At 41.9% G+C, this 17,418-nt stretch overlaps 1 protein-coding gene across 1 annotated transcript in view; it reads right to left on the bottom strand.

Annotated features, from left to right (window-relative positions):
- TNFSF11 (TNF superfamily member 11) overlaps positions 1 to 16,209 on the bottom strand; it is a 34,763-nt gene extending 18,554 nt beyond the window's left edge. The window contains exons 1-2 of the mRNA XM_060080227.1: positions 15,973 to 16,209; positions 8,367 to 8,534 (exon numbers count right to left, since the gene is read on the bottom strand). Of these exons, the coding sequence (XP_059936210.1) occupies positions 8,367 to 8,534; positions 15,973 to 16,209 (405 nt within the window). The remainder of the gene's footprint in view (positions 1 to 8,366; positions 8,535 to 15,972) is intronic.
- Between the last annotated feature and the right edge of the window lie 1,209 nt (positions 16,210 to 17,418).

The raw sequence follows: 17,418 nt of genomic DNA on the forward strand, positions 1-17,418 counted from the left end.
TCAGAAAGATGCATGCTGTTAAATCTACCTTCAAATTTCTCTCTCTTCTGGAATCTAAATAATCTTAAAGATAATCTTAAAAAATAATCTTAATCTAAAAAATCTAAAAATCTTTAACTTTTAGAAAATAAAATCTTGACTGTTCCAATTTTTCATAGACTTGTATATATAAAGAGTTACCTCTTGTTCATAAAGTGAACCCACTTTCCTGCCTAAATAGGGTTTAATGAGCACTGGAGATCACTCACTGTCCCCCTAGAATCCATCCTCTCCTCTCTCCAGTTAGTTACAGGCAACCCCTTTCCTCAAGCTTTGGTGCAAATGGTTGCCCCGCTAGAGACTACAATGTGTAGCCTACTTTGACATGACATCCATGTGTCATTTTATGAGTAAGTTCCAGCCAATAAGATGCTACTAGAAATGATTGACCTCTCAACTTCCAGGTACCACCTTGACTTTTTTCTTTCTCCCTTTCCTCTGTATGGAGATGACAATATATGGAGAAACAAATTTGGATCCAGAGATGGAAGGTACCTGTTGAGGATGGAGGTGCCTTCCTGCCAGCCCTGAACTGCCACCTCCGGATTACTGCACACGAGAGAAAAAACTTCTATCTTATTTTGTCCAATGAGGGATGAGTCTCTTTGTTAGGGCAGCATAGACTATATGAAATAACAGTGAATATATGACTGAGGATCAAAGGGCTGTGAATCTTTGGGTACATCATTCTTAGCACCAGGAGATAGTTTCATTTATATTGTGAATCCTGCAAGAGATAAGGCCAACTATGCACTGATTCCCAGGGAATAAAATAAGAATTCCAGGTAAGAATTAATTGTTCAGTGATTATGGCTCTGGTTTTACTCCCCATTTTCCAGTAAACCTTTGGAGGCTCAGAGACTTACTGACTCCAGGAAATGGTTAGTCAAGAATATGCTAACAACATAGCTTACTGGTAGTCATCATCACCATTGGCTTTTCATATTTTGGGATGAAATAAGAGAGTTTTACAAAAACATATAAGAAGCCAGAGCTGTGTTTTTAGTTCACATTGTAAACCTGCCTCTACATAGTTTATAAGCTATGAAGAGGCAAATAGACCTGGGGGAAACACGATTAAAGCAAGAAGTCCAGATGAACATAACTTTCAACAAAAATTAACCTGTAGTATGATTATATGGAGGCATTATTGCTTCAGGCTATAATATTAATAATTATCAATTATAACATTGGTAAGACATCCAATAGATGAGAACCAGGCTTATAACATTCTGAATGGCTTTGTGAGTTGGTCAATGACTCATGTTTATTTAAAAATATTAGTTTACAGAGTTCAAGAAGTCATCAGTCATTTACTTGTTCTTTTCCTTCAATCTTTTTTTTTTTTTTTTTTTTTTTGGTGGTACACGGGCCTCTCAGTTGTGGCCTCTCCTGTTGCAGAGCACAGGCTCTGGATGCACAGGCTCAGCGGCCATGGCTCACGGGCCTAGCCACTCCATGGCATGTGGGATCTTCCTGGACCGGGGCACGAACCCATGTCCCCTGCATCGGCAGGAGGACTCTCAACAACTGCGCCACCAGGGAAGACCTCCTTCAATCTTGAGTCTACATTAGATGTGATATATTCAAATGTGAGCAAAGTGGCTGCAGTTCTTGTCCTGATGGAACTTCAGATTCGTTCCAAGATCTCTAAGCATTTCTGACTGTGCAGCTTCTTCAGGGAAAAATTTTTAATGCTCCCAAACATGCATATTTATTTATTTAAGTATTAAATAAAAACCTTCCTGTATATTAGCTACCTTATAAAATATTCACAAAAATAGTTTGAAGCCAATATTAAAATATACAGATACATGTAAATCACCTTGCTTCCTTCCAGCGTCCTAGGGAGGTCACCTTGAATGCACTGAACAACCCATGTTGGAGAGCAAGGTGATTGGTGTGATTTGCATATTGATCTCTCTCCTCCATATCACCCTTTCAGATACATTTCAAAGTAAGTTTCAGGAAGTCTTTCACAAACAGGTACCCAATGTGAAATCAACAAGCAGGAATATTAACATCAAGTAGAGTCACTTCCCAGGGCTCAGGATGTATAAATATGTATAAACAGATGGCTTTCCACTGAGACTGGTCGGGAGGTCTGAAGGCCAAGTGCTCCTGCTCAGGCCTGAGCCCCCCGCACTGCTCCTCAGGCTGGCAGAGGCCAGAGAGGCGGCCAAAGCTGGAGCAAGAATTGCTTTATACATCGGACACCGTATTTGTACTAGTGTTTTCTTTATTGTCATAGACTGTTATGAGAGACTTTGTAAATTGTGGTTGGTAGGGTTGGATCACTAAGAGGCTTTCAGAGTTCTGTGCTGAAGGGAAAAAAAGCCAAGAAAACCCAGCCACAAACAAAAAAGGCGGAAAAAACAGCATTACTTGTCTGACCAAAGACGGGCTGGGTAAACACCACTTTTTGCACACATAGAATGTGATATTGTGCTTATGTCTAGCATTTGTTACCATTGGATGGGTAGATCTCTCAGTAATGACTGCAGCCACAAAAGTAATTGTGTTTTATGGGTTCACCCCATATCTATATTAGAACTGAAACTAAGATACAAACCTTCTTATGAATGCCTGATACATCCATCCTATTTTTAGCATCAGCAAGGGACATGAGAAATTTGATTATTTTGGCAAGATGTGTAGACTGTCACCTTAACCAATAATCCTCATCAAAGGATAACACATTAGGCAAATCGTTATTTGGCCGAGGTAAGAGAAGGATAAATCCTTGGTTAAAGGACAAGTTATAGCAAAGTGCCTAGCACAGTGTGTGCACTGAATAAAACTGCTTGAGTCTAATGATAAGATGAATAACGTGTGTCTCCTTCCTAAAGAGTCTCTTGTCTGGGGGAAGAAATGGCATCTTCTACCTCCAAACACACAATGGTATATTATGACAACTTCTTATTCCTTAAAAAGAATGACCTGTGTGTAATATTGTCACCCATGAGTAACAATCCTATAGCACAACAAAAGCAAATATTAAATTAATGAAATAAAGTTCTACTTATCCTGTGAGTCACACTAGTCTGTTAGTATAATTAAAGCTGTGTGTCTTGGGAATTCCCTGGTGGTCCAGTGGTTAAGACTTTGACTTCCAGTGCAGACGGTGTGGGTTCATTCCCTGGTCGGGGAGCTAAGATCCCACATGCCTCACGGCCAAAAAACCAAAACATAAAACCGAACAACGTTGTAACAAACTCAGTAAAGACTTGAAAAATGGTCCACATCAAACAATCTTAAAAAAAAAAAAAACCTGTGTGTCTTTAATAAGAGCAGTTGACTATTCTTGTCCGCCCACAAATCTTTCTCCTTCTGGCTTCCCAGGCACTGAATCTCTCATAATTAGTGTTACTCATGTGGAATGAGGCACCCTGTCCCCAACAAGCTCCTAAAATAGTGAAAATTCTTTCATTATTGTTCATCAACATCTTTAAGTACAAATTGGCTTATCGTACTTTCTATACAGTCAGTTAGAAAGCTCAAAGGAAATGGGACAATGAACAAGTAAGTTCTGATGGGGGAGTTGGCGGTGGAAAGTTCACCGAGGGAGCAGAAGTGTCAGACTGCCAGGGAGCCGCTATTGGCCACGTCTCTCCATCTGGCATTTGTTTTCACTTAGGACGTGAGATAAGGCTATCACTTTAAAAAAAAACAGCAAACTGTCCTAGTCCCATTTTTGAATAACCCAAATTACACTCACTTATTCAAAATAATTTTCTATTATATTAAATTATACACACACATACATTCACACACATAAAATGAGGTCTACTCCAAGGTGTATGTTCTCGTTCATGGACTATGGCTTTGCATAGTTCCGTCTTTACATTATCCAATCCTATTTTAAATGCCTCTATAGAGTTTTCTAGCTTTGTACGTTCCTTGTTAAGCTAATTTTTCAGGCTTTTTAAAAATTATGAATGAAATCTTTCATTCATGTTTTCTAATTATTGTTTGAAATGGGGGCAGCTAGTGATTATTACCTATTAACTATTTTTTTTAATAAATAAATAAATAAATTTATTTATTTTTGGCTGCCTTGGGTCTTTTGCTGCGCGCAGGCTTCCTCTAGTTGCGGCGAGCGGGGCTACTCTTCGTTGCTGTGCATGGGGGTCTCATTGCAGTGGCTTCTCGTTGCGGAGCACAGGCTCTAGGCATGCGGGCTTCAGTAGTTGTGGCTTGCGGGCTCAGTAGTTGTGGCTGACGGGCTCTAGAGTGCAGGCTCAGTAGTTGTGGAGCACAGGCTTAGTTGCTCTGCGGCATGAGGGATCTTCCCGGACCCGTGTCCCCTACATTGGCAGGCAGATTCTTAACCACTGTGCCACTAGGGAAGTCCCTACTTATTAACTTTTACAAACTGATTTATTTTGCTTGTAGCTTTTCAGTTCTTTTGAATTTTCCCAAGTATACGATCATATCACATGCAGATTCTACCTTCTATATATTTTCTTTCATTCTCATATGTAATTACATTTGCTGGCACATTCTGAACAATGTTAAATAACAAGGGGACAGTGGGCATCTTTGGTGTATTCCTGATATTAAGAGAAATGCTCCTATTTTTCATCATTAGCTAACTTTTAGTTTGAGCTATTTAGGATAACATCAGGAATCCATCTCGTTCTGTTTTCTAATGGATTTTAAACATCAGAAATAAGTGCAAAATTTTGTCAATCACTTCTCAGTGTCTATGAGATGATAACATTTTTCTCCTTTGACCTGTTAAGATGAACCATCCTTGCATTCTCATAGGTAAATGTTAATGGTATCTGTTCTTCTTAATATTACTTATTTTCCAAATTATCTTGGCTGATCTTGCATACTTATTCTTCCAGAGGAAACCCAAAGTATAATTTTTAAGAACCAAAACACCATTGAAATTAAAAGTTTATCTCTTTTTCATTTTAAGGGTATACAGTATGGGTTGATTTAAACAGAAAATTAGGAGACAATCATTTACCTAACCAGAATTACCTTAATTAGAGGTTCAGCTTTGAACTAACAGATTACCTCTGGTACATGTCAATGTTTATAGATAGACCACTCAGTATTTAGGAGGTGGGATAAAAAACTGACTACTGAAAATGAAACATAAAACAAAAACAATAAAAAATGAATTAGAATTGTCTTTCTCTGTCTGACTTAACTTCACTAAGTATAATATTCTTTAGGTCCATCCATGTTGCTGCAAATGGCAATATTTCATTCTTTTTTTTAATATATCACTTACATGTGAAATCTAAAAAACAATCCAGAAGAATGTATATGCAAAAACAGAAACAGACTCACAGACAGAAAACAAACTTGTGGTTACCAGAGGGGGAGAGGGAGGGAAGGAGGGACAAATTAGGAGTATGGGATTAACAGATACAAACTCCTATACATAAAATAGAATAAGCAACAAGGATTTACTGTACAGCCCAGGGAATTATATCCAACATTTTGTAATAACCTATAATGGAATATAATCTGAAAAAAAACGGAATCACTTTGCTGTATACCTGAAACTAACACAATATTGTAAATCAACTATACTTCAATAAGAAAAGAATAGCAAATTGAGTATTAGATTAATAGATAGCTCAGTAGATCCTTTTTTTCCCAATGTAGATCAGGATTTTTAACGATAATTTTAAATTGAGGGTCTTGAAAATGTTATGTCTTTCTCTCCTCCACTAATACACTATCCTTCAACATATAGCTTAAAATGCCTTAAGAATAGGCTGTTTAATTACTTACTGTGTTAATTAAATTAATTAATTATACATCTTAAATAGACCTAGAAGTTTCCTAAGGATAGTATATAATCAACATGTTTATTGCTGCTGGTGATAAAAGTGTCACAGTGGTTTTCTGCAACTTGCTTCAGTGTCCTATTGTTTTGTCCTATTGCATGTTTAGAAAAATGATCAAACCTGCTCTATCTAAACTTTTAAAATATGTCTTTGATTAAATCATCAACAGTGACAATGAATTAGTAATACTCATGATAAAAGTAATATATAAACATTTAATGAGTGCATACTATATTTCCAGTACTGTGCTTAGGTCCTTTACATCTTTTATTTCAAATCAGCCACAGTCCTGCTATGGAGGGATTGTGAGCTCCACTTTTTAAAGATGAAGAAGCCAAAGCGAAGAAATGTTAAGTATTTTCCAAGATCACATTTATTTAATCATAAGTCTGACTTCACATGCCACGATTTTTCCCACAAAATATATATGAATTAAGATGATGTGAGCAGAGGTAAATACAGTATAGTAGCCATTAAATTTCCAATTTCTTTCCATAGTAAAAAATCAGAAGTTAGTCATTTTTCTCTTATTTTTAGTAGTTTAATTTTTTGCAAAAGCAGAAAAAGAAAATGTTATAGAACTTTAAAACATGAATTAGACTAGTGGAATTGCTGTTGCTGTAGCTCAAAAATTACAATGTAAGATAAAAAGATCAAATTTAAACCCACATTTTAAAATATGCATCTACTGCGTAAAGCTAAGCACCTACACACTATAATGAAAATGTAATATTTTTAAGCAATAGCTCCTATAGATATTAGAATAATATGTACTTCCTTGATTCTATGATTTTTGTGTGTGTGTGGTACACGGGCCTCTCACTGTGTGGCCTCTCCCGTTGCGGAGCACAGGCTTCGGACGTGCCGGCTCAGCGGCCATGGCTCACGGGCCTAGCTGCTCCGCGGCACGTGGGATCTTCCCGAACCGGGGCATGAACCCGTGTCTCCTGCATCGGCAGGCGCACTCTCAACCACTGCGCCACCAGGGAAGCCCGATGTATTATTTTCATATTTCAGAATCTCTGAAATTGATGCAACGAGAATCTATAATGATCATGTTTAATTCTTCAGTTAAAATTTTTTTCTTTCTTTGTGATGCATGAAATAAAGTAAGCTGAAAATTCGTGGTATCTTAGATTTGTTGAAATATAGCAAATATCAGTTTTAAGGGTTATATAAAACAGCTTTATCACCCTACTTCTATGTCCAATACATATCCTCTTTTTATTATTTTATTTTTTTATTTTTGCAGTACTCGGGCCTCTCACTGTTGTGGCCTCTCCCGTTGTGGAGCACAGGCTCCAGACGCGCAGGCCCAGCAGCCATGGCTCACGGGCCCAGCCGCTCCGTGGCATGTGGGATCTTCCCGGACTGGGGCACGAACCCATGTCCCCTGCATCGGCAGGCGGACTCTCAACCACTGCGCCACCAGGGAAGCCCCCCATATCCTCTTTTTAAAAAATGCTATTACTATTTGTGAATCTTTAAGAAAAAAACTAATTAAATTTTAGTTTAGATTTAAGGCATTTGAGAACTTAAGTATTTACTCTAAGATAATCAGCGATAGCCCAGGGAGTTGCAAACTAGAGGTTGGGATGTATGAGCGGATGCAAGAATCCATGCAGATGTGCACGCACGTATGCAACGTATACAGATGTGCATGCACTGGAGTCACAGGACTACCTGGTTTTTGGGTAGAAGTAAAATAATTGCAAGGCTGCAGAATTCTCAAGTGACTTTATCCAGGAAAGTAAAACAGGCAGTTTTTACAGGGTTTCTCAGTTGAGGCTGTCGGTGTAGAGAAGTCATCCGTCTTCTCTGTCCCCATCTCCTCCCTTCTCACCCAGCTCTCCCAGAGAATGAAAAATGGACAGAGAGTTTCCATCTCACCCACCACACCAATTCTTGCTCTACTCACTTTACCCCCTCACTTCGGATGACAACAGTGGACCAGCTATAGTTATTCTCAACAGAGACCTGGATCCACATACGTGGAATAGAGGTTCCTACCATTGTAAAACCAAATATAAAGGAAGTGGCCAGCAGAGAATTCTGTGAGCTAAAGGAATGTCTTCTAAGGCAGGGAATTCAAGCTAGCAAACTAACCCACTGACTACCACAAACCATCTTTGTCCTCCTTCCAAGTGTGAATGTAAATCCCTCCTCCAAAATAAGAGAAGAAAAGAAAGAAAGAAAAGAAAAGAAAAGAAAGAAAGAAAGAAAGAAAGAAAGGAAGAAAGAAAAAGAAGGAAAGAAAGAAAGGAAGGAAGGAAGGAAGAAAGAAAGAGAGAGAAAGGAAGGAAAGAAAAGAATATCTGCATGAATGTTGCTGGTCACCAAAACTAACCACTACCAACTTCAAAAGAATTCTGCTAATCCCTCAAAAAATTCTCTTTAGCTCTTTTACAAATTATTAAAATAAAAAAGAACAAAGTCAACAGCACTTAGCCAGTTTTAATTTTCAATATTAGGAGAGTCAGTGAGGGCCCTTGACTTATCTCAATGTGGACTCACCTTTTGCACAGCTGCTTGAAAGGCCTGTTTAATTCTCTTACACGAATCAGGTACTAATTTTGAGTCTTGACTCTCCAGAGTTGCGTCTTGCAAATCCGTGTTTTCATGGAGTTTGAAAATTCTATTAATGCAGTGAGTGTCATCTTCTGATATTCTATTAGGATCCATCTGAGGGGGGAAAAATGTGAGGACGTCAGAGTGGTTATCACTGATCATTCTGTTATTCAATAAAGTGTGACTTAAGGACAAACGAATTCATTCTTGCAAGAGTCATTATGTCCCCAACAACTAATAGTTAATACAGTTACCATCGAGTTGGTGAAAAAATTGACTTCTAATTCTTTTTTTTTTTTTTTTTGCGGTACGCGGGCCTCTCACTGTTGTGGCCTCCCCCGTTGTGGAGCACAGGCTCCGGACGCGCAGGCTCAGCGGCCATGGCTCACCGGCCCAGCCGCTCTGCAGCATGTGGGATCTTCCCAGACCGGGGCACGAACCCGTGTCCCTTGCATCGGCAGGCGGACTCTCAACCACTGCGCCACCAGGGAAGCCCTCTAATTCATTTTTATGAGTAGCTGACTACCATCCACAACACACCTGTACACATGTGATTCATGGGGAAATTATCAAAATCTTCTGACATTGTAAAAGTGCTCACTGAGAGGAGGGGAATCAAAGAAATGACATGTGTTCAGTACAGGGAGAGAAAGCCTTTTATCTTTAAGTCCCCCCCATGCAGCACACTATGTGGGATTATGAAGCCCACTTGGATGTTCAAAGCATGAAACCTATGTAAGTCAGGTGAAATTAACATCATGTTCAGCTCCCATGTTTGCCTGGCCTTTTCCCGTAATCAATGTGTGTTTTAATCAGCTGAAGAAGGGAGGGAGAAATCCATTTCCTAGCCCCAAAGAAAATCTAAAGCCATAAGCATAATTTCCCTTTTCGTTGATCCTCTCATCAGTTTTCTTAACCTGGAGTGGTACGTCTGTCAGAGGGTGCCTAAGAATGTGTGTGGTGATACTTGGTGTGAGCTGGGATGAGGAGGGCTCATGGTGTGAGCAAGCTCCATGGATACATGCTGAGGGGATGCTAAAATTCTTGTAGTGTACTGGATAGTCTCACCCAAAATATCCCCATCAAGTTATTAGCTGGTCCCCTGGTTAAAACAGGTGCCAGCATAAGCATTTCTTTAAGTATTACTCTTAAAATTGTCTGCCAGCTCCTCCTGCGGCTCCTACAAGCCTTTGTAGTGGTGTCAACTGCCAAGTAAACAGTAGAGGTAATTAGCTACCTGATTGTTTTAATTGGTTTAATTTTTAAGTGGTTTAATTTATTTTCCTCTTCTTTCAAAAAAGTCAAGGTACTTCATGTGCATTTGCTTATGACTAGGTACAGGCTAGATGAAAAAAAGGGAAAATTATGTAAGTTTCCAATAACCAAAGCCCAGTCAGTTAATATCAAGTCTCTCGTTCCCTGGTTTAATCATCGTTTTGAAAGTCATCAGAAGATGTGCAGGTTTATTAACCAGCTGTCAGAAGTAACCTAAGAAAGTACCCTATCCATACCTGAGATTCTCAAAATGAAATAATAGCCTTTCAACAAATGTGCACCCACTAATACAAATTTTATCATTCCACTTTTGCACGGGGTGACTCAGGAAGCAAAACTATTTGCAATCCAAGTTTACTTTTTATTTCTTTAAAATAATTAGTACGAATCAGAATATCTGAGACTTTATATAAGGCAAGTGTTCAATTCCATACTTTTTTTAAAAAGCTCACTTATACCAATAAGTTTCACAAAAAAACAGAGAAGCCTGGACAGCTGATATGAAGAGTCGTTGGGTTCAGACCTCAAGAAAGAAGAATCCTGCAAAGGCCTCAGCTGGCTCACCACCCGAAAGCCGCTGAGCTAAAGGAACAGTGTGATATTAATGGGGAAATGCCTGGGTACCCTAACATTGGTTAAGCTCCAGTCCCGCTGAAAGCTAAGTGCCATCAACAGAAGCAGCAGTACCAGCGACTCTTGCTATGGAAACTAGAGTCCAATCACTTGCAGTGTTACAGGCTCACCCAGAGTTTGCTAGAAATGCAGACGCTCAGGCACCACCCCAGGCAGTGCCTGTGAATCTGCATTCTAACTAGATCCCAGGTGATTCTGATGCACATTAAAGTTTGAGAAGTAGTGCTTTCCAATACCAAAGATACAAATATCGATTGTCTGCTATTAAAATGTCTCCAGGGCTTCCCTGGTGGTGCAGTGGTTGGGAGTCCGCCTGCCGATGCAGGGGACACAGGTTTGTGCCCCGGTCCGGGAAGATCCCACATGCTGCGGAGCGGCTGCACCCGTGAGCCATGGCCGCTGAGCCTGTGCGTCTGGAGCCTGTGCTCCTCAATGGGAGAGGCCACAACAGTGAGAGGCCCGCGTACCGCAAAAAAAAAAAAAAAATGTCTCCAAATTTCTTTGGACACCAATTTTAAAATTTTTTCACAAGTAATACCAATTAGTATTAATACAAAATTACTGAAATGGTCAATAATGGCTAAGGGTTTAATGCAAAGAAATATAATGCAAAGATTTTTGTCCCTTCTCTCTTAAAAATATGTCCATGCCCAGGTCCCACCCTTGGCCAATTTAATCAATATCCCTAAGGGGAGGTGTTTTCCTAAATGAAAGTATGGCATAATTAATTTTGATATACTCACTTATTTTGTTTATTTAAGGGTCATATGATAGAATTTTATTTTTATTATTTTTAAAATTTTATTTTATTGAAGTATAGTTGATTTACAATGTTGTATTAGTTTCCCGTGTACAGAAAAGTTATTCAGTTGTACATATATATAACAGTTTGCATCTGCTAATCCCAAACTCCCACTCCATCCCTCCCCAACCCTGCCCGCCCTCTTGGCAACCACAAGTCTGTTCTCTATGTCTGAATCTATTTCTGTTTCGTAAATAAGTTCATCTGTGTCATATTTTAGATTCCACATATAAGTGATATCATATGGTATTTGTCTTTCTCTGACTCACTTCACTTAGTATGAAAATCTCTAGGTCCACCCATGTTGCTGCAAATAGCATTATTTCATTCTTTGTTTATGGCTGAGTAATATTCCACGGTGTAGATGTACCACATCTTCTTTATCTATTCACCTGTCAATGGACATTTAGGTTGTTTCCATGTCTCAGCTAATGTGAATAGTGCTGCTATGAACATAGGGTTGCATGTGTCTTAGAAATTTATTTTTAACCTGCAAGCAAATGTCTTTCTTATTCCAGTGCCTTTGCAGCTCTTCTTTCCTGAAGATGGAGACCAGGAGAAAGGGTGGCATAGAGGTGCAGGGGTGCAGGGCCAGCAACACACACAGGCAAATGATGGCCTCTGCTCCTGTGGTCTCAGCACTGCAGGAGCTGCAGGGCAGGGCGCCGGACTGATGCTGGACCCTCCACATTACTCACCGAGCGGCTGGACAAATGTAACCTCTCCCCTAACAACCCATCCCCTGACACAGCAGTCTGGATAGAAAATTTATATGATGGAAAAATTGCACTTTTTAGTCTATTTTAGCTACTAACAAGATCATTTATACATTAAAAATTAGAAAAAGGTATATTTCTAGTGCTGCAAATCATTTGAAAAGCTTTTTCAGTAAATTCAACACGCAAAGCCCTAGGCTGTATGCTGTAAAGAAGGTAGTGAGCAAAACAGGCAGTCCTGACCTTCAAGGAACTTACACTCGACAGAGGAAAGAAGAAACTCATCCAAAAATCACAGTAAACAGTAAATGAATTCATTGTACCTAGAAATGACTGAAAATATTAAGTGAATCTTGAATATCTGATTTAAACTGGACTTCAAAAATACAGTGATCAGATTATGTAGTTCATGTGAAAGGAACTCAATCTTTAAAAAAAAAAAACGTCCTTGAAACTTAATCATCTGTAGGGTTAAATGAAGCAGGATGCTAGACATTTGTGCTACTTTGTTTTCTGTTTTTTTTCAAGCAGGCAGCCTACACACCTCCACATCAGATTTTCCGTTCTCCTGTTTGGGTAACAAACAGCCCAGGGAGGTTGGTGTGCATATTGGGGGTTTGGCGGAAGGCGTTAAAAGGGGACAGAGATTGAGTTTCCTGAAAAGCTTATCTTGTAGCTAAGCTCTAAACTTTGAATATGGTTATACGGATGCTTAAAAAAAAAGGGGGGGGGGCACATAAATTTTAAAAGCAACTTTTTGTAAGGGTTTTTTTTTCTTTGTTAACCAAAGTATGAATACTATGTGGTAAATATATAGCACAAGCCACATGCTGTTTTTTCTTTGGCAAGGTTGGTAGGGGAAAAGCCAGTCTACACTGGATCTAGTACTTTTTTTTTTTTTCTTAATCTAGGCACAAGCAATCTACAAACATTCAGGAGGCTGGTTCACGTTTAGCTATTCAAACATGAGTGGAGCAGGGGAAAATTTTTGTCACTATAATTTTTACAGTATTTGGGGACATTTTTCTAAATGCATTTAAAACCAAATTGAATAGTTGTTTCTTGAGGATTTGCATGGCTCCCCCCTCCCATCTTCAAACAAAAACAATAAAACTGGCTCCTTTTCTTTTTTTTTTAAACTGTTAACTGCAAACATATTACCTGATATTAGATGATTTCATTCTAGTTCAAACACATTTAGAAGCCCCAAGTAGTTGACCCACAAATTTAGTGGAAATCAAAAAACTATCTCTTATTTGGTACCAAGTTCTAATCCAAGGAAGCTGATAGAAGTGAAAATGTTAAATCAGTGTCAGGTCAAACTGAATCTACTCTCTCAACTAGAACTTTGAAAGAAGGCTTCCAGCATATGTAAAAGTGGAAAGAACTGTAGACTTGTAGAGCCTCCAGGTACCCATCACAGAGCTTCAGCAATTACCAGTGCATGGCCAATCTTGTTTCATCTATAAGCAACCACTTCCCTGTTCCCCAGGCTCCCCACCTATTATTTTGCAACGAATTCCAAACATCTTATTTCATTTGTAACTACTTCCGAATGTATCTCTAAATGATTAGGACCCCTTTCAGTATTAACTGTAGATACCGTACTCAGCAAGACGTAACCACATCTAGTGGAGTATCCTGCTATGAAAACATTGCTTCTAATATTACTTCTTAACTGAAGGAGATGACTTTTTTTTTTTGAGGTACGTGGGCCTCTCACTGTTGTGGCCTCTCCTGTTGCGGAGCACAGGCTTCGGACGCGCAGGCTCAGTGGCCATGGCTCACGGGCCCAGCCGCTCTGCGGCATGTGGGATCTTCCCTGACCGGGGCACGAACCCGCGTCCCCTGCATCGGCAGGCAGACTCTCAACCACTGCGCCACCAGGGAAGCCCAAGGAGAAGACCTTTTAAAAATGTAATACACAGTTGGGTTCAGAGTAATGGTTAATATATATTTGCATAAGTCTTGGCATTTAGGAAAACTGTACCCAGAAATTCGATGACATTAAATTCTCCATCTGAAAATTTTCTATCCATGTGACATCAAGATTGCTAGATGATCATCAGAAGGCTAGAATCCTCAGGCCACCAGGCCATTAATATTGAGAATCTCTACAAAGAAGCTGAACACTTTCTTCAACAGCCCAACAGGTCATTCTTTCCTAAATGGTCACACCGATTTCCATGGTTCCTGCCAATCTAAGCTGTTCCTGGTCCCTAGAACTCATTCATTCCCTACTGCTCTTTCAGTGCTGAATACTCACTTCACTACTACTGCTATGAAAATGCCATAACCCCAAGTTGTTAGAAAAGATAAAAGAGAACTACTGAATCTCCTGTCCCTTTTCTGAATGCTTCTCTCTTATTTGACTAAGAATTTAAAGTCTTTTGTTCTAGGCCCCTTCATTACCTGGCATCATGCAATGCACACAATGTGGCCATTGTATGTTGAATAAATGATTCTTTTGTTTGTTTGTTTGTTTGGGGTTTTTTTTGTGGTACACGGGCCTCCGGACGCGCAGGCCCAGTGGCCAAGGATCAAGGGCCCAGCTGCTCCGTGGCACACGGGATCCTCCCGGACCGGGGCACAAACCCGCGTCCCCTTCATCGGCAGGCGGACTCCCAACCACTGCGCCACCAGGGAAGCCCTGAATAAATGATTCTTAATTCATATTCCATACCATTTAATAGTGTCATGGGCAATGCAGGCACTCAATATACAGACATTAAGTGGTGGGGCGGGGCAGGGGGAGGGGGACAGGACCACACACTGGATGAGAAAATGGATAAATCACTCATTCTTGGCTGCAGCATACTCCAATGAAAGAAAAATGTTTCATCACTTTCATATAGATTTGTGTAATCTACATTGCAAGTACACCACTTGATAGTTGTATTTTTAGAAAAACTTCCTCTCAATAGGAAAAGATTTTTATTAATATACAAATACAAATTTTCTAAAGCACTGCACATAGTATGTCTACCTTTTAGTAGATAAACTAGTTCTATAAAATGCAAATTAGTGGATACTGAATATTTAACAAAAAGTCTATGATTACAAGTAATGGAGTTCAAGACTCTGGCGCACGTCAAAAACCCATGCAGCCCAGGCAATGTCTTGTCCTGATGCATTCAATTTGGTTTGGTAATCACCTTTGAATCTGAAAACCAATGAAGTCCAAACCCAAGTCTCTTTTCCCATAAAAAAAAAAAATGCACAGTCAGCCCCCCACTTCCTTTGAGAAAGAGTTCACAGCACCAGACAATAATACTTGAATGAATCCAACCAACTGCACTGCAATTTCCAAGAAAACACAAGAGCATAAACCACCAGAAAGCATAAGGTTACAAATTTACCCCTTCCTTTCTACAATCTCTCTGCCGTTCCTAACCGGCTTCCTCACCTTTGAAAAGCTGGTTACTTGCTAGATTGTCGCTAGGCTGTGCCGGGGGAGAGAACACCTCCACACACACTTTGCTTCCTTCCTCCGCCCACTTAGTGGGAAGGCACGAAGGCCCTTCTTTCTTCTCTCACTCCGCGCGAGCGGAGCCCGGATCCTAAGACCAGGCTTCTCTGGCCGCGCTATGTCTTTCGATCCATCTGGCGACTTGGGCATCGCCCCCCGGGGCTCCAGCGGCTGCTGGCAGCGCACGCACTGCGCGGTGCAAAGCAACCAACCCCAGGACCCCAAATACTCCCGGGGGTGGGTGGGAAGGGAAAGGGTCGATTCCCAACGGTAGACGCTCAATTGTTTTTCCTGAGTGGACCTAAGTTCATTCTTTGCTTCAAGTGGGAAGTGGAAGCAGAGAAAAGTGTGCAGTCGTTTCCCAAAGAGGTGAGCGGCCAATGCGGTCTCGCCGGGGGAAATTCAAACGCACCAGGCCGGGCGAGCTCAGCTTCGGCGCGCAGTGGGGCCGGGTGCGTGCGCGAGGACCAGAGGCCAGCGCGCCGGGCCCCGCGCCTGGCTGTCCCCCAGGCGGACGCTCCCTTTTTAGAGTCACTTTCCCCAGATATGCAAGCTCTGGGGAGTCAAGCCGGGGGACTAGACTCCATCGCCTGCAAAGTGCTGGAGGATGAAGGCGGGTGCGCCCCGCCCGCGCGCCCCTGGGAGGCGAGCACTCACCTGCGCTCGGAAGTAAAGGAACAGGGCGACGCTGCACGCGACCTGGCCCAGCCCCAGCCCCAGCAGGGCCACGAACGTGGAGCGGGAGGCGGCGGCGGAATGGTGCGGGGTGGGCTGCGCGGGCGGCGGCGGCGGCGGGGCGTGCAGGGCACCCTCGTGCGGGGCGCCGGAGCCGCCGCTGCCCATCTCCTCGGAGGCGCGCAGGTACTTGGTGTAGTCTCGGCTGGCGCGGCGCATGGCGCTCGGCCCGCCTCGCTCCGGCGCTCGCCTCCCTCCGGGGCTGTTCTGCCGGCGGCCAAGTGCAAAGGCGGCGGAGAGCCGGCGCGCGGCCAGGCGGGCCTCGACGTAGGGGCGCTCAGAGCCGGGCGCTGCTCCTGGGGCGCGCGGGCGAGCGAGGAGAGTGCCGGCCACCCCAACTCTTATAAACCACTTCTGGAGGGCTGGCCCCGGGAGCCAATCAGCCCCGGCCGAGCCTGCCTCTTCCACTCCCACCCCTGGCTCCCCTTCCTTCCTTTCGCCCTCCCTCCCTTACTCTCTCCCTGAAAGACCTCCTCCCTCCCCATCGGGGCCCTCGGAGGAGGAGGCTGTGGGTTGTTCTAGCGGTTCCAGAGGCCACTTGCCCATCCTCAGCGGCCTTTCTGGAGGTCCAAGAGATGGGCTGGGGGAGATGCAGATGAATGCCTTGGTCAAGGATAAAGGTGACATCGCAGACATTCCTGGGGCAGTTGGCATCCGCTAGCCTCAGTTTCCCCTATAGGATTTAGAAAGTTGGACTTGGTGATGTCTGAAGGCCCTTCCTATTTGCCTCTCCTCCTCCCACCACCCCTGTCACATTTTTTTTTTTTTTTTTTTTTTTTTTTTTTTTTTTTAGCAAGGAACACCCTCAGAGATCCTGAGGGTGCAGCCTCTAGCATGTTTCCAAATATAGGTTCCGAAATATGTATTTTGGCAGGCTTAGGAAACCAGAACCCTCTTCCCAAACCCCTGTTTCTGCACCCTCAAAGTGGCTTTAAATGAGGCAGATTTTGAATGTGGCAGCAGAGATCCGATAGGCACCAACTGTGACTTAAAAAAAGAAATTTGGTACAGAGAGAGGGGTAGGACCCAGTAACTTTACATATAGGACCATATATATGAAGAGAGTTCAGTCACATGCCATTCCTACTGCTTGGCAGTTACTTTCCTTCAGTGTCCTAAAAATAAGAGAGGTATACACCCAGAGGCGGGCCACCCAGGAGCGCTCATCCAGCTGTCAATCAGGAAAGAAAGATGTTACACAAAGCTGAGGTATAATTAAATGTTGGTTTCCTTGCTAAGGAAAACTTTTTTAAAAGTCTGTCTTCAGAATTGTGCCCCTTGGTAAGAAAATGAGAATACGAACATTGCTCACAGATTCTGATACAGCTTCAGCAGGAAGGAACAGGGGTACTGGCCAATTTAAACACC

This window comes from Mesoplodon densirostris, chromosome 17 (assembly GCF_025265405.1).
Source record: "Mesoplodon densirostris isolate mMesDen1 chromosome 17, mMesDen1 primary haplotype, whole genome shotgun sequence".
In the NCBI taxonomy this organism is placed as follows: Eukaryota; Metazoa; Chordata; class Mammalia; order Artiodactyla; family Ziphiidae; genus Mesoplodon; species Mesoplodon densirostris.